The 24467-nt window shown below is 47.3% G+C and overlaps 1 protein-coding gene across 1 annotated transcript in view; it reads right to left on the minus strand.

Moving 5' to 3' along the window:
• LOC147102252 (uncharacterized) overlaps positions 1–24467 on the minus strand; it is a 42157-nt gene continuing 17690 nt past the window's right edge. Inside the window, exons 5-12 of the mRNA XM_085964615.1 lie at positions 23428–23511; positions 22639–22762; positions 20234–20366; positions 18962–19063; positions 15529–15681; positions 14160–14234; positions 10766–10846; positions 1–709 (exon numbers count right to left, since the gene is read on the minus strand). Coding sequence (XP_085820741.1) covers positions 623–709; positions 10766–10846; positions 14160–14234; positions 15529–15681; positions 18962–19063; positions 20234–20366; positions 22639–22762; positions 23428–23511 — 839 coding nt within the window. The 3' untranslated portion in view covers positions 1–622. The remainder of the gene's footprint in view (positions 710–10765; positions 10847–14159; positions 14235–15528; positions 15682–18961; positions 19064–20233; positions 20367–22638; positions 22763–23427; positions 23512–24467) is intronic.

Genomic DNA, 24467 nt, shown 5'->3' on the forward strand with positions numbered 1-24467 from the left:
GATTTGTGAATTCGTTTTATTTTATGCTGAAAAACAAAATGCTCCTCCAACCGAGAGACAGAAAGCCGCAGGGAGAGATTACCGGGGAGGTGAGGAAAAGAGGAGACCTAATCCGAACCGGAGGTGCTGGATGGTGAATTGTAGCAAAATAGTATGAAGTATAAACAGTAATTAAACACATCAAGCAGAAGTACAAATTTTATAGGTGTATATATATTTATAAATATAAGTACTTTGCACAACATTTACAGTTTGCGGGTCTCAGCGCAGCATGAACTGGGTCAGGGATACACAATGAAGACCAATAGTCACTCCAGCATCAAGGGCCGACCACCTCTGAATAAAGAGCATCAGATGGACTCATTCCATCATTTTCAAGTTTAAAAAAAAAAAAGAATGAAAACCCTGGGCCCAGATAAAGGCTAGGCTTTTAAAATTTCAGGGCAGGGAATTGTCGCTGAATCAAATCACAAACGGGAGAAGGAATGGGAAAGTGGAGCTGCCATTTCGCCCCACCCCTCACTCCTGGCTACAACCGTTGTTTGTTCCTTCCCTGCCCTGCACACAGTGACTCACACCCCAGTGAACAGTGGGTGAAACAGCAGCCACCGAGAGACATGCTCTATTCTCCTGCATCTTCTCCAAGATAGTGCAGGAGACCCCTCAGCTCCGTCGAGCTCACGACGACATCCGGCACTGACAGGAGAACCTGAAACACAGAAAGCAAAAGCAAAATAAAATAAGCAAAACCTGCACAAATGCTGGAAAGCAAATGAACACAAAATGCCAGAGCAGGTTAATTAGTGTCTTGGAGAAAAAACTAGAGGTTTGGATTTCAGGCGGAACCCTGGCATTAGATCCCTTCGCATCCTTTTGATTTTAGTGCTGGGAGGAGACTTGACAACCTCTGGCCCCGTTGGGACAGGAATCTCAGACTGTCTGCCTGCAGAAGTTACCATTTTAATTGAATTCTAATTTCAGGCTTTTTCTCTGTAAAGTAGGTAATCAGATCATTATCCTGGGAACTCCCAATTCTCCCTGGCTCCTCATGACCCACCGTGCTTTATAATATCTTGTAAATTTCACTAGGTCACCAAACCCCAACAGGACAGAGAGATTAAAGGCTTTCAGCCCCTCTCTCCGGCCCAGCCTTACTCACCTGTATCAGCACTGGGGCTGAGCTGGTTGCAGCTAACAGCTGGATTCCCCTTGAAGTCAGGAGATCGTGGGTTTAAGCCCCACTCCCGAGAGCTGAGCATATAATCTAAGCTGTGTTACATAAGAAATAGGAGCAGGAGTTGGCCACACAGCCCCTCAAGCCTGCTCCACCATTCAATAAGATCATGGCTGATCATCGACCTCAACTCCACTTTGCTGCCCGATCCTCGTATCCCTTGATTCAAGTGTCCAACAATCTATCGATCTCAGTCTTGAATATACTCAAAGTTAAAAGATATGAAATCTTTTTTGCCTGTTTTGGGCAGTGGGCTTACGTTAGGGAGAACATATGAATTAGGAGTCGTCGGCCATATGGCCCCTCGAGCCTGCTCCGCCATTCAATAAGATCATGGCTGAACTTCTATCTCACTCCACTTTCTCGTCCAATTCCCTGATTCCCCTAGAGTCCAAAAATCTATTTATCTCTGAATATACTCCAGAACTGAGCATCCACAGCCACCTGGGGTAGAGAATGCTAAAGATTCACCACCCTGAGTGAAGAAATTTCTCCTCATCTCAGTCCTAAATGGCTGACCCCTTATCCTGAGGCAATGCCCCCAGTTCATAGAATGGTTACAGCACGGAAGGCGGCCTGTCGAGCCTGTGCCGACTCTCAGTTCGTCCCACTCCCCGCAGCCCTGCAATTTTTTTCCCCTTCAGATATTTATCCAACTCCCTTTTGAAAGCCACGATTGAGTCTGCCTCCACCACCCTTTCAGGCAGTGCATTCCAGGTCTTAACCACTCGCTGTGTAAAAAAGTTTTTTATGTCACCTTTGGTTCTTTTGCCAATTGCCTTAAATCTGTGTTCTCTGGTTCTCAACCCTTCCGCCAATGGGAACAGTTTCTCTCTATCTACTCTGTCCAGACCCCTCATGATTTTGAACACCTCGATCAAATCTCCTCTCAATCTTCTCTGCTCCAAGGAGAACAACCCCAGCTTCTCCAGTCTATCAACGTAACTGAAGTCCCTCATTCCTGGAATCATTCTCGTAAATCTTTTCTGCACCTTCTCCAAGGCCTTCACATCCTTCCTAAAGTGTGGTGCCCAGAATTGGACGCAATACTCCAGTTGGGGCCGAACCAGTGTTTTATAAAGGTTCATCATAATTTCCACACTTTTGTACTCTATGCCTCTATTTATGAAGCCCAGGATCCCGTAAGCCTTTTTAACTGCTTTCTCAACCTGCCCTGCCACCTTCAACGATTTATGCACACATACCCCCAGGTCTCTCTGTTCGTGCACCCCCTTTAGGATTCTACCCTTTAGTTTATATTTCCTCTCGTTCTTTCTACCAAAATATATCACATCACATTTTTCTGCGTTAAATTTCATCTGCCACGTGTCTGCCCATTTCACCAGACTGTCTACGTCTTCCTGAAGTCTATCACTCTCCTTCTCACTGCTCACTATACTTCCAAGTTTTGTGTCATCTGCAAATTTTGAAATTGTGCCCTGTACACCACATCCAAGTCATTAATATATATCAAGAAAAGCAGTGGTCCTAGAACCGACCCCTGGGGAACACCACTGTAGAACTTCCTCCAGTCCAAAAAACAACCATAGAATCATAGAAAGTTACAGCGCGGAAGGAGGCCATTTTGGTCCATTGTGTCCGCGCCGGCCAACAAAGAGCTATCCAGCCTAATCCCACTTCCCAGCTCTTGGTCCGTAGCCCTGCAGGTTAGAGCATCCCAAGTGCACATCCAAGTACAGGAAACTGGTTTATCCGGAGGTTATATGTCCGGAATACTCGATCTAACGGCAAAAATCAGGAGCCGTTTTCTATGTTTTTTTAGTTCTCGTTGCTTTTTTTCCCCCCCCAGTCAAGCACTGCAAGGTCTGTAGCTATAGCAACAGCTTCAGCTACAGACACTTGCAGCTGCCTGTTTTGAAGCTGTTGCTAAGCAACAGGGTTTGTTGATTCACACGGAGCTTCTCAGTTCTGTATGTTTAAACATCAACTCTGGTATGTCCGGCACTTTTGATGTTACGGCACCAGCTCGGTCCCATCAGTGCCGGATATCAGAAAGTTTCCTGTACTTTTTAAAATGTGGTTAGGGTTCCTGCCTCTACCACCCTTTCAGGCAGCGAGTTCCAGACCACCACAACTCTCGGTGAAGAAATTTCCCCTCAAATCCCCTCTAAACCTTCCACCAATTACTTTAAATCTGTGCCCCCTGGTTTTTGACCCCTCTGCTAAGGGAAATAGATTTTTTCTATCCACTTTATGCCCCTCATAATTTTCCTGGACCAATATGTCAAGGAACCAACCAGAGATCAGGTCATCTTAGACTGAGTATTATGTAATGAGAAAGGATTAATTAGCAATCTTGTTGTACGAGGCCCCTTGGGTCAGAGTGATCATAATATGATCGAATTCTTCATTAAGATGGAGAATGAAGTTGTTGACTCAGAGACTAGGGTCCTGAATTTAAATAAAGGAAACTACGATGGTCTGAGGCGCGAGTTGGGTAGGATTGATTGGGGAATGTCACTCAAAGGGTTGACGGTGGATAGGCAATGGCAAACATTCAAAGACCGCATGGATGAACTACAGAATTTGTTCATCCCAGTTTGGCATCAAAATAAAACAAAAAAGGTGACTCAACCGTGGCTAACAAGGGAAATTAGGGATAGCATAAGATCCAAGGGCATGACATATAAATTGGCCAGAAAAAGCAGTAAACTTGAGGATTGGGAGCAGTTTAGGATTCAACAAAGGAGGACAAAGGGATTAATTAAGAAGGGGAAAATAGAATACGAGTGTAAGCTTACAGGGAACATAAAAACTGACTGTAAAAGCTTTTATAGATATGTGAAGAGAAAAAGATTGGTGAAGTCAAGCGTAGGTCCCTTGTGGTCAGAATCAGGGGAATTTATAATGGGGAACAAAGAAATGGCAGACCAATTAAATACATATTTTGGTTCTGTCTTCACAAAGGAGGACACAAATAACCTCCCACAGATGTCAGGGAACATAGGGTCTGATGAAAGAGAGGAACTGAAAGAAATCAGTATTTGTAGGGAAATGGTGTCAGGGAAATTGATGGGATTGAAGGCCGATAAATCCCCAGGGCCTGATAATCTACATCCTAGGGTACTTAAGGAAGTGGCCCTAGAAATAGTTGATGCTTTGCTGATCATCTTCCAACATTCGATGGAATCTGGAACAGTACCCATGGATTGGAGGGTAGCTAATGTTACCCCACTATTCAAAAAAAGGTGGTAGAGAGAAAACGGGGAATTTTTTGCATCTGTGTTCATTATGGAGAAGGACGATGTAGACATAGAAATCGGGCAGGGGGACTGTGATATACTTGAACATATTAGCATCGAGGGGGAGGAGGTACTAGCGGTTTTAGCGGGCTGAAAAGTGGATAAATCCCCAGGCCCGGACGAGATGTATCCCAGGCTACTATGTGAGGCAAAGGAGGAGATTGCAGGGGCTCTGACACAAATTTTCAGAACCTCTCTGGCCACAGGGGATGTGCCAGAGGACTGGAGAACAGCTAATGTAGTACCATTATTCAAGAAGGGTAGTAGGGATAAACCAGGGAATTACAGGCCAGTGAGCCTAACATCAGTGGTAGGGAAATTATTGGAAAAAATTCTGAGGGACAGAATTAGTCTCCGCTTGGAGAGGCAAGGATTAATCAAGGATAGTCAGCATGGCTGTGTCAGGGGGAGATCATGTCTAACCAATTTGATTGAATTTTTCGAGGGGGTGACTAGGTGTGTGGATGAGGGTAGTGCAGTGGATGTGGTTTACATGGATTTCAGTAAGGCTTTTGATAAAGTCCTGCATAGGAGACTGGTCAGGAAGGTTAAGAGCCCATGGGATCCAGGGTGCCTTGGCACATTGGATCCAAAATTGGCTTAGTGGCAGGTGGTGATGGCGGAAGGTTGTTTCTGTGACTGGAAGCCTGTGTCCAGTGGGGTACCACAGGGATCGGTGCTGGGTCCCTTGCTGTTTGTGGTTTGGATGTGAATGTAAAGGGTATGATCAGTAAGTTTGCAGATGACATGAAAATTGGTGGGGTGGTAAATAGCGAGGAGGGAAGCCTCAGGCTACAGGACGAAATAGATGGGTTGGTCAGATGGGCGGAACAGTGGCAAATAGAATTTAACCCTGAAAAGTGTGAGGTGATGCATTTTGGACGGACTAACAAGGCAAGGGAATACACAATGAATGGTAAGACCCTAGGAAAGACAGAGGATCAGAGGGACCTTGGTGTGCATGTACATAGATCCCTGAAGGCAGCAGAACAGGTGGATAAGGTAGTTAAAAAGGCATATGGGATACTTATATTCTATGCCTCGGCTAATGAAGGCAAGAGCAGGGAGGTTATGATGGAGCTGTACAAAACGCTGGTAAGGCCACAGCTGGAGTACTGTGTGCAGTTCTGGTCGCCACACTATAGGAAGGATGTGATTGCTTTGGAGAGGGTGCAGAGGAGATTTACCAGGATGTTACCTGGGCTGGAGCGCTTCAGCTATGAAGAAAGACTGGACAGGCTGGGGTTGTTTTCCTTGGAGCAGAGAAGGCTGAGGGGGGACCTGATTGAGGTGTACAAAATTATGAGGGGCATAGATAGGGTAGATAGTAAGGAACTTTTCCCCTTAGTAGAGGGGTCAATAACAAGGGGGCATAGATTCAAGGTAAGGGGCAGGAGGTTTAGAGGGGATTTGAAGAAAAACTTTTTCACCCAGAGGGTGGTTGGAGTCTGGAACTCACTGCCTGAAAGGGTGGTAGAGGCAGGAACCCTCACAACATTCAAGAAGCATTTGGATGAGCACTTGAAATGCCATAGCATACAAGGCTACGGACCAAATGCTGGAAAATGGGATTAGATTAGACAGGGCTTGATGGCCGGCGCGGACGCGATGGGCCGAAGGGCCTCTTTCTGTGCTGTATAACTCTATGACAGACCGGTAAGCCTGACATCGGTAGTGGGGAAAATGCTAGAGTCCATTATAAAAGATGTAATAGCAGAGCACTTGGAAAACAAACAGTGACAGGATCGGACAAAGTCAACATGGATTTACAAAAGGTAAATTGTGCTTGACTAATCTACTGGAATTTTTTTTGAGGATGTAACTGGTAAAATAGATAAGGGAGAACCAGTCGATGTGGTGTATTTGGACTTTCAGAAGGCTTTCGATAAGGTCCCGCATAAGAGATTAGCGTGTAAAGTTAAGGCACATGGGATTGGGGGCAAGGTATTGACTTGGATAGAGAACTGGTTGGCAGACAGAAAGCAAAGAGTTGGAATAAATGGGTCTTTTTCCGAGTGGCAGGCAGTGACTAGTGGGGTACCACAGGGATCGGTCCTTGGACCCCAGCTATTCACAATATATATTAATGATCTAGACAAGGGAACTAGATGTAATATCTCCAAATTTGCAGACGACACAAAGCTGGGTGGGCGTGTGTGCGGTGAGGAGGATGCTGAGAAACTCCAGGATGATTTGGACAGGTTGGGTGATTGGGCAGAAGCATGGCAGATGCAATATAACGTGGATAAATGTGAGGTTATCCACTTTGGTGGCAAAAACAGGAAGGCAGATTATCTGAATGGCAATAGATTGGGAGAAGGGGAAATGCAACGAGACCTGGGCGTCCTTGTGCACCAGTCGCTGAAGGTAAGCATGCAAGTGCAGCAGGCGGTTAAGAAGGCAAATGGTATGTTGGCCTTTGTAGTGAGAAGGTTTGAGTACAGGAACAAGGATGTCTTGCTGCAGTTGTACAGGGCCTTGGTGAGACCACATCTTGAGTATTGTGTGCAGTTTTGGTCGCCTTATCTGAGGAAGGATGCTCTTGCCATGGAAGGAGTTCAGTGAAAATTCATGAGGCTGATGCCTGGGATGGCAGGAATGACGTATGAGGAGAGATTGGGTCGATTGGGCTTGTACTCGCTGGAGTTTAGAAGAATGAGAGGTGATCTCATTGAAACTTATAAAATTCTGACAGGACTGGACAGATGAGATGCAGGAAGGATGTTCCCGATGGTCAGGGAGTCCAGAACCAGGGGTCACAGTCTAAGGATAAGGGGTAGGCCATTTAGGACAGAAATGAGGAGGAATTTCTTCACCCAGAGAGTGGTGAACCTGTGGAATTCTCTACCACAGAAGGCAGTAGAGGCCAATTCATTAAATATATTCAAGAAGGAGTTGGATATATTTGGCTAAAGGGATCAAGGGGTATGGAAAGAAAGCAGGGACCGGGTACCGAATTTGGATGATCAGCCAATATCTCATTGAATGGCGGAGCAGGCTCGAGGGGTCGAATGGCCTACTCCTGCTCCTATCTTCTATGTTTTATACACCTCAATAAGGTCTCCCCTCAGCCTCCTCTGTTCCAAGGAAAACAGACCCAGCCTATCCAGTCTTTCCTCATAGCCAAGATTCTCTACTCCTGGCAACATCCTTGTAAATCTCCTCTGTACCCTCTCTAGTGCAATCACATCTTTCCTGTAATGTGGTGACCAGAACTGCACGCAGTACTCTAGCTGAGGCCTAACTAGCGTTTTATACAGTTGAAGCATAACCCCCCTGCTCTTGTATTCTATGCCACGGCTAATAAAGGCAAGCATTCCTTATGCCTTCTTAACCACCTTATCTACCTGGCCTGCTACCTTTAGGGATCTGTAGACGTGTACTCCAAGGTCCCTTTGTTCCTCTACACTACTCAGTGTCCTACCATTTAATGTGTATTCCCTTTCCTTTTTAGCCCTCCCCAAATGCATTACCTCACACTTCTCCGGATTGAATTCCATTTGCCACTGTTCTGCCCACCTGACCAATTTATTGATATCTTCCTGCAGTCTACAGCTTCCTTCTTCAGTATCAACCACACAGCCGATTTTAGTGTCATCTGCAAACTTCTTAATCATACCCCCTATATTCAAGTCAAGATCGTTGATATATACCCCAAAAAGCAAGGGACCTAGTACTGAGCCCTGCAGAACCCCACTGGAAACAGCCTTCCAGTCACAAAAACACCCATCAACCATTACCCTCTGCTTCCTGTCTCCGAGCCAGTTTTGAATCCAACTTGACACTTTGCCCTGGATCCCATGGGCTTTTAACTTCGTGACCAGTCTGCCATGTGGAACCTTATCAAAAGCCTTGCTAAAGTCCATATACACTACATCAAATGCACTACCCTCATCTACCCTCCTTGTTACCTCCTCAAAAAATTCAATCAAGTATGTCAGACACGACCATCCCTTAACAAATCCGTGCTAACTATCCTTGATTATAGAGTTATACAGCACAGAAAGAGGCCCTTCGGCCCATCGTGTCTGCACCAGCCATCAAGCCCCATCTATTCTAATCCCATTTTCCAGCACTTGGCCCGTAGCCTTGTATGCTATGGCGTTTCAAGTGCTCATCTAAATGCTTCTTGAATGTTGTGTCCGTGTCTTTCTAAATGAAGATTTATCCTGTCCTTCAGAATTCTTTCCAATAATTTTCCCACCACCAAGGTTAGGCTGACTGGCCTGTAATTACACGGTCTATCTTTTTCTCCCTTTTTAAACAAGGGTACCACATTAGCAGTCCTCCAGCACCACACCTGAAGACAGAAAGGATTGAAAAATTATGGTCAGGGCCTCTGCTATTTCCTCTTTTGCTTCGCTTAACAGCCTGGGATACATTTCATTCGGGCCTGGGGAACCGTTCACCACTACTCTGTTTCCTGTCACTTAGCCAATTTCGTATCCATGCTGCCACTGTCCCTTTTATTAAATGGGCTTCAATTTTGTTGGCAAGCCTATTATGTGGCACTTTGTCGAATGCCTTTTGGAAATTCATGTACACCACATCAACCGCATTGCTCTCATCAACTCTCTCTGCTACCTCATTAAAAAACCTCGATCAAGTTGGTTAAACACGATTTGCCTTTAACAAATCCATGCTGGCTTTCCTTAATTAATCCACCCCTTAATCAAGTGACTGTTGATTTTGTCCCTGATTACTGTTTCTAAAAGCTTCCCCACTACTGAGGTTAAACTGACTGGCCTGAAGTTGCTGGGTTTATCTTTACACCCTTTTTTGAACAATGGTGTAACATTTGCAATTCTCCAGTCCTCTGGCACCACCCCCGTATCAATGGAGGATTGGAATATTATGGCCAGTACCTCCACAATTTCCGCCCTCAATTCCCTCCGCATCCTAGGGTGCATCCCATCCACTCCTGGTGATTTATCTACTTTAAGTACAGCCAGCCTTTCGAATACCTCTATCAATTTTTAATCCTATTAAGTGTCTCTACTATCTCCTCCTTCACTATGTCTATGGCAGCATCCTCTTCCTTGGTGAAGACAGATGCAAAGTACTCGTTTAGTGCCTCAGCCATACCCTCTGTCTCCATGCATAGGTCTCCTTTTTGGTCCCTAATCAGAGTCATAATGGCACAGAAGGAGGCCATTCAACCCATCGAGTCTGTGCCGTCTCTCTGTAGAGCAATCCAGTCAGTCCCGTTCCCCCACTCTATCCCCGTAGCCCTGCAAGTTTATTTCCCTCAAGTGCCTATCCAGTCTCCCCTTGAAAACATTGAGTGTCTCCGCTTCCACCACTTCCGTCGGCAGCGAATTCCAGGTCATCACCACTCGCTGCGTAAAAAAGATTTATCTTCATATACCTCCTGTATCTCTTGCCCAACACCTTAAATCTGTGTCCCCTGGTCCTTGTACCATCAACTAGTGGGAACAGCCTTTCCCCGTCTAGCCTATCCAAACCCGTCATAATCTTGTACACCTCGATCAAATCACCCCTCAACCTCCTTTGCTCTAATGAAAACAAATCCAGCTTCTCCAACCTGTCCTTGTAGCTAAGATCCCCCATCCCCGGAACCGTTCTGGTAAATCTCCTCTGCACCCTCTCAAGGGCCTTCACATCCTTCCTAAAGTGTGGTGACCAGAACTGGATGCAATACTCCAGTTGTGGCCTAACCAGCGCTTTATAAAGGTTCAGCATAACTTCTCTACTTTTGTACTCAATACCTCTATATATGAAGCCCAAGATCCCATACTTTATAGGAAGGATGTGAAGGCCCTGGAGAGGGTGCAGAGGAGATTTACATATCTCTGCGATATTCCTAATCATAAATCAGATTAACTGGTCGTTTACCTCATTGATGTTTGTGGGATCTAGCTGTGCGCAGGGTGGCTGCTACACTAGCCTACAACAGCGACTTCATTTCAAAAGTAATGTCATTGGCTGCGAAGCGCTGTCGGATGTCCCGAGGGCGCTGTATAACCTTAAGTTCTTTCATCTTCTGGACTAGTTGAAACCTCCGCATCTATGCATCAGCTACAGGCTCCTCCTTAACCACAGTGAATGCTTCCAGCACAAGATGGGTCCCGTCAGCAAACATGACCGGAGACGCGGAGAGAGATAAATCACTTGGCTGGGGTATTTTTTGGGACCGACGATGGATCGAAAGGCCCCTTAACCCTCTTGACCGCTGCACACGCCCACCTCCTTCAAAACTGAGCATAGCCGCCATCGATTCCCCCCCACCCTCCCCGCAAAGACTTACTATTCGGACATGCTCAATCAGGTTGTCGAGTTTGGCCAGCTCTGCCTCCGCTTTCTGATTATTCTGGTCCAGGATGACTCTCTAGAAATGGGGAGAAAGGGAGGAGATGTTACTGACATCGCATACATCCATCTGTCTGATTTTGAACAATGTACAGATCCGGTTAAATTGAGGAACCACGGTGAAGGCCTCTGGGTTAATGACCATCTCCAGCACAGCGAATTATACTGCCCGGCAGGTCAGGAAAACAGCTCCCTCAGTGGTAGGATCACCAAACCAATCATCACTCCCAGTCAGGAACTGTTAAAACGTTAAATTCTTCCACCTGCCCAGTCTGGGCTAAGGAACAAGTTACAACAACAACTTGCATTTATATAGCACCTTTAACATAGTAAAACGCCCCAAGGCGTTTCACAGGAGCGATCACTGGGCATCCATGAGGCGCTGTGGGCCATCAGCAGCAGCATTGTATTCAACCACAATCTGTAACCTCATGGCCCGGCATATCCCTCACTCTACCATTACCATCAAGCCGGGAGATCAACCCTGGTTTAACGAAGAGTGCAGGAGAGCATGCCGGGAACAGCACCAGGCATACCGAAAAATGAGGTGTCAACCTGGTGAGGCTACAACACAGGACTACTTGCATGCCAAACAACGGAAGCAACATGCGATAGACAGAGCTAAGCGATCTCACAGCCATCGGATCAAATCAAAGCTCTGCAGTCCTGCCACATCCAGTCGTGAGTGGTGGTGGACAATTAAACAGCTAACAGGAGGAGGAGGCTCCAAAAATATCCCCATCCTCAATGATGGTGGAGCCCAGCACGTGAGTGCAAAAGACAAGGCTGAAGCATTTGCAACTATCTTCAGCCAGAAGTGCCGAGTGGATGATCCATCTCGGCCTCCTCCTGAGGTCCCCAGCATCACAGATGCCAGTCTTCAGCCCATTCAATTCACTCCACGTGATGTCAAGAAACGGCTGAAGACACTGGATACTGCAAAGGCTATGGGCCCTGAAAACATTCCGGCAATAGTACTGAAGACTTGTGCTCCAGAACTAGCTGTGCCCCTAGCCAAGCTGTTCCAGTACAGCTACAACACTGGCATCTACCCGGCAATGCGGAAAATTGCCCAAATATGTCCTGTCTACAAAAAGCAGGACAAATCCGACCCGGCCAATTACCGTCCCATCAGTCTACTCTCAATCATCAGCAAAGTGATGGAAGGTGTCGTCGACAGTGCTATCAAGCGGCACTTACTCAGCAATAACCTGCTAACTGACGCCCAGTTTGGGTTCCGCCAGGGCCACTCAGCTCCTGACCTCATTACAGCCTTGGTCCAAACATGGACAAAAGAGCTGAACTCAAGAGGTGAGGTGAGAGTGACTGCCCTTGACATCAAGGCAGCATTTGATCGAGTGTGGCATCAAGGAGCCCTAGCAAAACTGAAGTCAATGGGAATCAAGGGGAAAACTCTCCATTGGTTGGAATCATACCTAGCACAAAGGAAGTTGGCTGTGGTTGTTGGAGGTCATTCATCTCAATCACATGACATCACTGCAGGAGTTCCTCAGGGCAGTGTCCTAGGCCCAACCATCTTCAGCTGTTTCATCAATGACCTTCCCTCCATCAGAAGGTCAGAAGTGGGGATGTTCGCTGATGATTGCACACTATTCAGCACCATTCGAGACTCGTCAGATACTGACGCAGTCCGTGTCCATATGCAGCAAGACCTGGACAACATTCAGACTTGGGCTGACAAGTGGCAAGTAACATTCGCACCACACAAGTGCCAGGCAATGACCATCTCCAACAAGCGAGACTCTAACCATCTCCCCTTGACATTCAATGGCATTACCATCGCTGAATCCCCCACTATCAACATCCTGGGGGTTACCATTGATCAGAAACTGAACTGGACCAGCCATATAAATACTGTGGCTACAAGAGCAGGCCAGAGGCTGGGAATTCTGCGGCGAGTGTCTCACCTCCTGACTCCCCAAAGCCTTTCCACCATCTACAAGGCACAAGTCAGGAGTGTGATGGAATACTCTCCACTTGCCTGGATGAGCGCAGCTCCAACAACACTCAAGAAGCTCGACACCATTCAGGATAAAGCAGCCCGCTTGATTGGCACTCCATCCACCACCTTCAACATTCACTCCCTCCACCACCGGCGCACTGTGTACCATCTACAAGATGCACTGCAGCAACTCGCCAAAGCTCCTTCAACAGCACCTTCCAAACCCGCGACCTCTACCACTTAGAAGGACAAGGGCAGCAGACGCATGGGAACATCACCACCTACAAGTTCCCCTCCAAGCCACACACCATCCTGACTTGGACCTGTATCGCCGTTCCTTCACTGTCGCTGGGCCAAAATCCTGGAACTCCCTTCCTAACAGCATTGTGGGTGTACCTACACCATATGGACTGCAGCGGTTCAAGGCGGCGGCTCACCACCATCTTCTCAAGGGCAATTAGGGATGGGCACTAAATGCAGGCCTAGCCAGCGACGCCCACATCCCATCAATGAATAAAAAAAAGTTTGACACCGAGCCGTATAAGGAGATATTAGGACAGGAGCTTGGTCAAAGAGGTCAGTTTTAAGGAGTGTGTTAAAGGAGGAGAGAGGCGGAGAGGTTTTGGGAGGGAATTCCAGAGCTCAGGACCCAGGCAGCAGAAGACACGGCCACCAATGGTGGAACGATGGGAACCGGGGATGCTCAAGAGGCATTACAGATTCTTATCAGCACTGGTAGATCTTCCACAGACAGACAGGACGAATCAAAGCCCCCTCAGAGCGGGCTAGTGATGCTGGGGGCGAATGGGGATCAGCACCTCCAGGAGCCCGTGGAGCTCCATCTACTGGTAGAAGTGTGCGACTGCAGGTGTGACCATGTGTCACACACAGTGATACCCAAAAAAGGAGGTGGGGGAGACAACCATGGCAAATGTAATATATTAGAACGATTGAGAAACCTGGGGAAAGGAGTAGGGTTCAGAATGCAGGACATTGCCAAGCTGAAGAGAACAGGAGAGAGGGGAGATAAACTGGGAACTGCTGACCCCAAGCTTGGGGTTTAAAAGGCTTTGGGAGATGGCGAAGACCAAAGGAGTTCCAGTTTGAAGGTCGCGGGAAAGGAGGAGTTCAGAGAAGGTGCTGGTGCACTGGGGCTGGATTTGAATACAAAGGGTACAGGGAGGTGGAATGGGGTAGGATGGAATATTTAGAACTTGGGAGGAACACAAGGAGAAAACGCAGGAGCACTGACCATAGTAGTATGGATGAGAGAAAGAGAGAGAGAGACAGGAAGTGAGAGAGAGTCAGTGGGAGTCCGAGACGCAGGCTGCACCTGGTGAGCCACATAATTCAGCAAGCGGTTACTCACGTGTCTGATCATTTTCACCTTCAGTTCCTGGATGTCATTCCCCTTCTGTAAATCAGCCTCACGCAGCTTCCTCACCTTAAATTACAGAAATAAACCTCAGTGAGCTCACTCACTACCCTGCTTCTAATGATGAAGTGAAGGGGCTGCCTGAGACCAGCAGAGACGGTGCTGTCTGCACTGGGGTTCGGAGGTCCTGCTCCCCCACACGGTGGTTTTTAGTCAGCTGGCCCAGCCGCCCTCTGAAACTCTTACGATGAGTGACGGGCACTGGCCATTGTGGGACAGTACCTCATTCAGAAAATAGGACGGGGCTGGGCGATCAGGGTACAAAGCAGAACAGATTAAACCCTCCATTAATCCAAATTGGATCCTTCTGTGCTCTAGCAAGTACCAATTCCTGGCACAATGATCAAGTTCCAGTCTTGAGGAGACTCTACAGACCCACCGCTCCGTGTTGGGTGCAGACACACGCCACGCTAACCTGGCGAGGGACGTATATACAGGCCACGTTTCACTTGCTGGTGGGTCGCGGCAGACAGGGTCTAACAGTGAGCCGGCTTGGCTGGTATGACACAGCCGGGCTAAACTATAAAACACCGGCAGTGGCTTCTCCACATCACTGACCCAAAGGAGCAACAGTCACAGTGACTGCAGAGGATTCAATGGGGTGCAGTGGTTACATTACTGGATAGATATCCAGAGAATGCGAGTTCAAATCCCACCATGGCCAATGTTCCCTTTAAACTGCGCAGTCATGCAGCGCTCTGGAGCACCCGCGCAGCCGGCTTTTTAAATGGTCAAAACCGCGTCTGCGTGTAATTTTGAATGGGCTACGCAGCCCCTTAAAAGGGGCCAACTAACCCCCAAAAAATTAAAGGGAACATTACATAGGATATACGGCACAAACAGGCCATTCGGCCCAACCAGTCCGAGCCATTTGAGAATTTGGAATTCAGTTTAATAAAATCTGGAAATAAAAAGCTGGCGTCAGTAAAAGTGAGCACGAAGTTGTTGGATTGTCGTAAAAATCCATCTGGTTCACTAATTGTCCTTTCGGGAAGGATACCTGCCGTCTTTACCCAGTCTGGGCCAACGTGTGACTCCAGACTCACAGCAATGTGGTGACTCTTAGCTGCCCCCTGAAGTGGCCCAGCAAGACACTCAGTTGTCTGACTAGGGTTCGACCAGAAATGCCAGCCTTACTAGTGACGCCCACATCCAGAGAAAGAATAAATATATTTTAAAAAATAATTTCCTTCCCCCCCCCCCCCCCCCGCCCTTCTACGCTGAACCTAGTCCCTGCACTGGGAACTGTGCACCACACGGGGCTGTCACCGGCTCACATACAACACCTCAATCAGTTTCTTACTTGCTGTTGAAGTTCTACTTTCTCTTGAAGCCAATTCATGTCCAGCGCTCCCCCAGAGGCCTGTAGTTTGGTCAACTCTTCGCGGAAAGTGAGCGCCTCGGTCTCAGCACGCTGGAGCTGCCGTTTCAAATCAGAGACTTCTTCCTGCATGGCCTGAAACACACCGAGTCTCTCCAGTTCACTTACAGCCGTAACTCAGGACCAGGCTGCTCCCATCAAGGCCTCACCTCACTTTCAGCCAACATTGATTCCCTAATCCTTTATTCTCTGCCAGTCCTGGCTAAGAGTTTCAGTCCTCTATTTGAACATGGGGTAAAAAATTAAAAAAAAGCCCATCTACACTGTCCCATCAAAACACTCTCAGGGCAGGTACAGCACGGGTTAGATACAGAATAAAGCTCCCTCTACACTGTCCCATCAAACACTCCCAGGGCAGGTACAGCACAGGGTTAGATACAGAGTAAAACTCCCTCTACACTGTCCCATCAAACACTCCCAGGGCGGGTACAGCACGGGTTAGATACAGAATAAAGCTCCCTCTACACTGTCCCATCAAACACTCCCAGGGCAGGTACAGAACAGGGTTAGATACAGAGTAAAGCTCCCTCTACACTGTCCCATCAAACACTCCCAGGGCAGGTACAGCACGGGTTAGGTACAGAGTAAAGCTCCCTCTACACTGTCCCATCAAACACTCCCAGGGCAGGTACAGCACGGGTTAGATACAGAGTAAAGCTCCCTCTACACTGTCCCATCAAACACTCCCAGGGCAGGTACAGCACGGGTTAGGTACAGAGTAAAGCTCCCTCTACACTGTCCCATCAAACACTCCCAGGGCAGGTACAGCACGGGTTAGATACAGAGTAAAGCTCCCTCTACACTGTCCCATCAAACACTCCCAGGGCAGGTACAGCATGGGTTAGATACAGAGTAATGCTCCCTCTACACTGTCCCATCAAACACTCCCAGGGCAGGTACAGCATGGGTTAGATACAGAGTAAAGCTCCCTCTACACTGTCCCATCAAACACTCCCAGGGCAGGTACAGCATGGGTTAGATACAGAGTAATGCTCCCTCTACACTGTCCCATCAAACACTCCCAGGGCAGGTACAGCATGGGTTAGATACAGAGTAAAGCTCCCTCTACACTGTCCCAAGAATCTGCTTTAACCACAACCTCAGAACCTAGATGTGACCTTCCTATTGCCCATACCAAAAATGGTGGGGAACCAAAGGTCTAATGAGGGTGAGGAATTTAACGTAATTAATATAAGTAGAGAAAAAGTACTAGAGAAACTAATGACAGAGCCCCTGGACCTGACGGCCTACATCCTAGGGTTCTAAAAGAGGTGGCTAAAGAGATAGTGGATGCATTGGTTTTGATCTTCCAAAATTCCCTAGATTCTGGAATGGTCCCAGCGGATTGGAAGGTCGCAAATGTAACACCGCTATTCAAGAAAGGAGGGAAGAGGAAAAAAAAAACCTGGGAACTGCAAGCCAGTTAGCCTGACATCAGTCGTCGGGAAAATGCTGGAATCCATTGTTAAGGAAGTGGTATCAGGGCACTTAGAAAATCATAACATGATTAGGCAGAGTCAACAGGGTTTTATGAAAGGGAAATCATGTTTGACAAATTTATTAGTGTGTTTTGAGGATGTAACTACAGGAAACTTTGGTTTATCCGGAGGTTGTATGTCCGGAAACCTCGATCTACCGGCAGAAATCAGGAGCTGTTTTGTTAGGTTTCTTTTCTTCTCGTGGCTTTGTTTTCAACAGTCGGGCTCTGGAAAGTCTCTCTGAAGCTGTTGCTAAGCTACAGAGACGCTTCCAAGGTACGGGCCGACTGTTTATAAGCTGTTGCTAAGCAACAGTGTTTGCTGTCAGATACGGGGATGAAAACCTCCGTATGCTTCAACATTAACTTTGTACGTCCGGTAGTTTTGATAGATCGGCAACAGCTCGGTCCCGTCGGTGCCGGATATCACAAAGTTTCCTGTAGCAGGGTGGATAAAGGGAAACCAGTGGATGTAGTATATTTGGATTTCCAAAAGGCATTCGATAAGGTGCCACATAAAAGGTTGTTACACAAGTTTAGGGCTCACTGGGTTGGGGGTAATATAGTAGCATGGATAGAGGATTGGTTAACGGACAGAAGAGAGAGTAGAAATAAACGGGTCATTTTCGGGTTGGCAGGCTGTAACTAATGGGGTGCCGCAAGGATCAGTGTTGGGGCGTCAGTTATTTACAATCTGTATTAATGGCCTAGATGAAGGGACCGAGTGTAATGAATCCAAGTTTGCTGATGAAACAAAGTTAGGTGGGACAGTAAGCTGTGAGGAGAACACAAAGAGCCTGAAAGGGATATAGATAGACTAAGTGAGTGGGCAGTAAGGTGGCAGATGGAGTATAATGTAGGGAAATGTGAGGTTATTCACTTTGGTAGGAAGAATAGAAAAACAGAATATTTCTTAAATGGTGAGAAACTTTCAAATGTTGGTGTTCAGAGAGATTTGGGTGTCCTCGTGCAAGAAACACAGAAAGCTAACATGCAGGTACAGCAAGCAATAAGGAAGGCAAATGGCATGTTGGCCTTTATTGCCAGGGGTTTGGAGTATAAGAGTAAGGAAGTCTTGCTACAATTGTACAGGGCCTTGGTGAGACCACACCTGGAGTACTGCACATAGTTCTGGTCTCCTTATCTAAGGAAGGATATACTTGCCTTGGAGGCGGTGCAACAAAGGTTCACTAGATTGATTCCTGGGATGAGAGGGCTGTCCTATGAGGAGAGATTGTGTAGAATGGGCCTGTACTCTCTGGAGTTTAGAAGAATGAGAGGTGATTTCATTGAAACATACAAGATTCTGAAGGGGATTGACAGGGTAGATGCTGAGAGGTTGTTTCCCCTGGCTGGAGCATCTAGAACTAGAGGGGTCACAGTGTCAGGATAAGGGGTCGGCCATTTAAGACTGAGATGAGGAGAAATTTCTTCACTCAGGAGGGTGGTGAATCTTTGGAATTCTCTACCCCAGAGGGCTGTGAATGCTGAGTCTTTGTGTATATTCAAGGCTGAGATCGATAGATTTTTGGACTCTAGGGGAATCAAGGAATATGGAGATCGGGCAGGAAAGCGGAGTTGAGATCGATGATCAGCCATGATCTTATTGAGTTGCGGAGCAGGCTCGAGGGGCTGTATGGCCAACTCCTGCTCTTATTTCTTATGTTCTTAAACACCATCATTAAGGCGTTACTGAACAAAACTGACAATTTTTAACTTCACGGCCTCTGGACTGACTCCAAACTCAGCGGAGGGAGAGCGAGAGAGAACGAGAGCGAGCACGATAGCGAGAGAGAGCGCGTGATAAAGAAATAGTTTTCATCCCCTCAGCGTGCAGGATTTGAAGGAACGAGTTGAACGTGAGAGAGACAGTCTTACCAGGAATTCCGTATGTTCCTTGAAATTAGTCTCCATCCGTTTATTGAATTCCAGAATCGTCTCATCCTGGAGACTGATGGCTTTCTCCAGCTCAGAGTTACTCTGCCAAGTAAAAAAAAAAAACAACCCGTCAGCCTCGGGATTTACACACCCATCACACAAAGAATTGATCCAAATGAAATTGTTCCCATGAAAGACACAGTGAACTGTCAGGAGCTTGAATCATTGCTTCCAGTTATAATTGAACTGATCGACCATGTTCTGTGCCCTCTGAATCGCAGGCAAAGGTCAGCAAGTCTGCAACGCTCCGACACTGCAACCTGGCACCTCAGAACCACTGCTTCATCCCAGAAATATCCAAACACTCCTCCCCCACCCAACTCTCCCAATGTACAATAAAATTGAAAACCAGGATTAAAAACAGGAAAAGCTGGTCAGTCAGTATCTGTGGAGACAGCATAGAGTCTGTGCTTTGTGTGCAGAACTAAAAAATAAGACATAATATAAATCAGGAAAAAAAAAGTGGAAATATCAGTGGAATGATGTAAAATCATCTTGGGCAAGCAACAGACAAAAAGCATTGAAGAAGGAAGATATTGGAGAAAGCAATGGATGCATGAACAGCCGAGGAAGGGAGAGAACAATCCGAGAGGTGGAAAGTGTGGTGGTCAGGCGTTGAAATAAAGGAGGGTGAAATGAGGATATAGCCATAGTTAGAGGTCAGTGTTCAGACTAGGGGGTTGCAGGGTGCCGAGAGAGGAGATACTGTTCTTGAAGCTGGTGTTCAGCTTCACTGGAGCAGTGGACCTGGCCAATGGCAGACAGATTGGCGGGGGAATGTAAGAGCAGGGGTGTTAAAGTGGCAAACCACAGGGAGTTCAGGGCAACACTTGTGGGCAGGATGGAGCTGCATGTGCAGTGTACACCGAGGCTTCACAACCATCTTCAAATGTGAAATATTACAACAGAAAATTGGTTCCAGCCCATTCAGACAGAATTGTCTGCACTCCAGGGTTTCACATCTGTACTTGTGTGCGTTTGGATACGCGCGTCACTGTGCACGTGTCTGTCAACGTTCCCGCTAAGCTGTGCGGCTACGCAGCGGTCTGGATGTCCCGCACATGCGGAAATATTTGAATGGGCCGCGCAGCCAGTTAAAGGGACTGCGCATGAAAAAAAATTAGAAGGAACATTGGTCTGTCCGTCTCTATATGGACACACGTCTGTGTGTGTGTGCATGACTATTTTGTTAAAGTGCTCCCAGATTCACACCTTGACGTGTGCCTGAAGATCACGGTTCAGCCTCTTGTTCTCCGTTTCCAGCTCTCCAACCTTGTTCTGCAGACTCTTCAGTTCCAGCCAGTTCTTGCTATACATGGCCTTCCTCTGCTCCCGAACGTTAAAGCTGAGGAAAGAGCAAATGGAAGGAGTTTTAAGTCTTGATCAGGGCTAACCCCAAAAGGCCAGTGTGTGGGAAGCAGAGAGGCATCGCTCCACGGAATTCCAGTCTGGGCGAGTCCAGACTGCGCCCAGTAATGATTGCGCAAGACGGGCCTGGATCTAGATGCATAATCGGCCTCTCAGAAACATAGAAGATAGGAGCAGGAGTAGGCCATTCAGCCCCTCGAGCCTGCTCTGCCATTCAAGGAGATCATGGCTGATCATCCAAATTCAGTACCCTGTCCCTGCCTTTTCCCCATATCCCTTTAGCCTTAAGAAATATATCTAACTCCTTTTGAAAATATTTAATGAATTGGCCTCCACTGCCTTCTGTGGTAGAGAATTCCACAGGCTCACCACTCTCTGGGTGAAGAAATTCCTCCTCATCTCGGTCCTAAATGGCTTACCCCTTATCCTTAGACTGTGACCCCTGGTTCTGGACTCCCCGGCCACTGGGAACATCCTTCCTGCATCTAGTCTGTCTAGTCCTGTTAGAATTTTATAAGTTTCAATGAGATCCCCTCACATTCTTCTAAACTCCAGCGAGTATAAGCCCAATCGACCCAATCTCTCCTCATACGTCATTCCTGCCATCCCAAGTATCAGTCTGGTGAATCTTCGCTGCACTCCCTCCATGGCAAGAACATCCTTCCTCAGATAAGGCGACCAAAACTGCACACAATACCCAAGGTGTGGTCTCACCAAGGCCCTGTACAACTGCAGCAAGACATCCTTGTTCCTGTACTCGAACCCTCTCGCTACAAAGGCCAACATACCATTTGCCTTCTTAACCGCCTGCTGCACCTGCATGCTTACCTTCAGCGACTGGTGCACAAGGCCACCCAGGTCTCGTTGCACTTCCCCTTCTCCCAATCTATTGCCATTCAGATAATAATCTGTCTTCCTGTTTTTGCCACCAAAGTGGATAACTTCGCATTTATCCACATTATACTGCATCTGCCATGCTTCTGCCCAATCACCCAACCTGTCCAAATCATACTGGAGTTTCTCGGCATCCTCCTCACAGCACACACGCCCACCCAGCTTTGTGTCGTCTGCAAACTTGGAGATATTACATCTAGTTCCCTCGTCTAGATCATTAATATATATTGTGAATAGCTGGGGTCCTAGGACCGATCCCTGTGGTACCCCACTAGTCACTGCCTGCTACTCTGAAAAAGACCCGTTTAGTCCAACTCTTTGCTTCCTGTCTGCCAACCAGTTCTCTATCCAAGTCAGTACCTTGCCCCAAATCCCATGTGCCTTAACTTTACACGCTAATCTCTTATGCGGGACCTTATCGAAAGCCTTCTGAAAGTCCAAATACACCACATCCACTGGTTCTCCCTTATCTATTCTACCAGTTACATCATCAAAAAATTCCAGTAGATTAGTCAAGCACGATTTACCTTTTGTAAATCCATGTTGACTTTGTCCGATCCTGTCACTGTTTTCCAAGTGCTCTGCTATGACATCTTTTATAATGGACTCTAGCATTTTCCCCACTACCGATGTCAGGCTGGGCCCCAGGCTGCGCTGCGCTAGGCCCCTCCCCTTAAAGGGGAAGGAGGCCTGCAGTACCGCGGCGCGATGTGCCGCACCGCATATTCACTCGCAGCGCCCCAAGAGGGAGGTGGGGCGCTTCCAGTAGCTGAATTTCGGCCGCAGGGGCCCTAATTTTTCCGGGGTGCTAAAAGTGGTGCTCCGACGAACTTAGCGCCCCAAAGGGGGCGCAGCTCAATTTTCTCCCCAATCTGTCTTAAGTGCTGGTTGAGGGATAATTATTGGCCAGGACAACAGGGAGAACTCCTGTTCTTCAAATAGTGCTGTAGGATATTTTATGTCCACCCGACAGCGCGGCCCCTCCCTCAGTACTGCCCCTCACAACAGCGCGGCCCCTCCCTCAGTACTGCCCCTCCCAACAGCGCGGCGCTCCCTCAGTACTGCCCCTCCCGACAGCGCGGCACTCCCTCAGTACTGTCCCTCCCTCAGTACTGCACTGGGAGTATTGGCCTGGATTTTGTGCTCAAGATTCTGGATTAGGACTTGAACCCACGAACTTCTGACTTGGTGACGAGAGTGCTACCCCGAGTCGCAGGTGACACCCATCAGTGCCAGAGATGCAGAGCGACGGAACAAAAGCCACATCCAGCTGCACCCACACCGGGACTCTTTCAGCGTCAGCCTGAACACGGCGATTTGAAAGGAACTGCGGCTGTTTCAGGCGCTGGACTTACATATCCTGCTGCAGGTCCTGTACCTGCAGCTGCATTGCCCGCTCAGTGAGCAAGCGTACATCGAGTAGCTTCCACAGGGCCTCTCGCAGCTGGACCACTCTCAGCAACAGGTTATCTTCAACTTCTAGAGCAGGAATAGAAATAGCAACCTGGATCAGAGACGCACTGGGCACAAACAGGGAGTCTGCAAACAAACTAGTTCCCCACTGATACAAAACAGGACACGTTACCTGAACCCAGGACCTGGCCAACTTGGGGCGGGTCGCCAGCACAAAAGGGCAGTAGCAGCATTGTGGCACTAGATGTCACTAGCACACTCATACCTTTCATTGAAATCCCACAGTGCAATCTTAGCAAACAGTGGGTTCATATCAAATCCCTCCATACCCTGCTCCAACCAAGGAGTTAATCAGCTAAAAATAAACAAGAGGGAGAGGGGAAGAGGGGAGATCAGATCAGGCTCAGCTGTGATGCGGCCCGCAGTTGAATAGCCTGCCAACACCCGCTGCCGAGGATAACGCACGAAGAATGGCTGCTTGGGCGAGTTAGTGGAGGGCTGGTGGGACCTGCCGAACCAGTATTCAAGAGTGGGGAGAAATCTCCCTGGCCAATTATTATCCGTGTCCTGCACTAACCCAGAGGGGAAGAATGAGCCTGTTGCAGCCCATTGCTGCTGCTCAGAACCTGCCAGTTTATTCACCCTCCCGCCCTGCACCCCACTCAGTTCCCCCCTCGATGGCAGCGCCTTCAGCCGTTACAGCCCCTGCACCAACTACACCAACACCTCACCCGTTTTCTTGGGCGTTATGGGCTCAACTCTGGTGAAGGCACCATGACAGCTTCCGATGTCGAGAGAAGCTTCTGCATCACGCTCTGCAAAAACACAGACACAGCTAAAATTACACCAACACTTAACTAATAAACTGTGTTGTTTACACAGCACGCTTAACTAGTAAAGTTAAAGATTATTGTGCAGTGAGAAAGGGTTAATTAATAACCTTGCAGTAAAGGGGCCTTTAGGGAAGAGTGATCATAATATGCTGGAATTTTATATTGAGCTCGAGAGTGATTTAATTAAATCCGAAACTAGGGTCTTAAATCTAAACAAAGCAAACTACGTAGGTATGAGGGGTGAGTTGGCGGAGGTAGATTGGGAAGCTACATTAAAAAGGTATGATGGTAGACAAACAATGGCTAGCATTTAAAGAATTAATACATAATTTACAACAAATATACAATCCTTTAAGGCACAAAAACCCCACAGGAAAAGTGGTCCAACAGTGGCTAACAAGAGAAGTCAAAGATAGTATTAGATCAAAGGAAGAGGCTTATAATGTTGCCAAAAAGAATAGTAAGCCTGAGGATTGGGAGAATTTTAGAATTCAGCAAAGGCGGACCAAGAAATTGATAAAGAAGGAAAATAGAATGAGAGTAAACTAGCGAGAGACATGAAAACAGACTGTAAAAGCTTCTATAGGTGTGTAAAAAGCAAAAGATTAACAAAAGTAAATGTGGGTCCCTTACAGACTGAGACAGGAGAAATTATCAAATCAAATCAACTTTTATTGTCATTGCTAGTGCACAAGTGCAGTACAACGAAATGTAGGCTTGCGGCTCCCGAGAGTGTACATTTAGATTAAGACATTTAAACATTCAACATACATTTGGCTTGTAATACATTAACATAAGCATAACCATAATAAAGTGCATTGGCAGATGTGCAGGCTTTAGAGTTTATTTGTGGAGTTCAGTAGGATGACAGCCCTGGGAAAGAAGCTGTTCCTAAATCTGGTCGTACGGGTGCGAATGCATCTGTAGCGTCTCCCAGA

This window comes from Somniosus microcephalus, chromosome 22 (genome assembly GCF_052327205.1).
Source record: "Somniosus microcephalus isolate GS21.2 chromosome 22, FLI_Smic_1.0, whole genome shotgun sequence".
Lineage (NCBI taxonomy): Eukaryota > Metazoa > Chordata > Chondrichthyes > Squaliformes > Somniosidae > Somniosus > Somniosus microcephalus.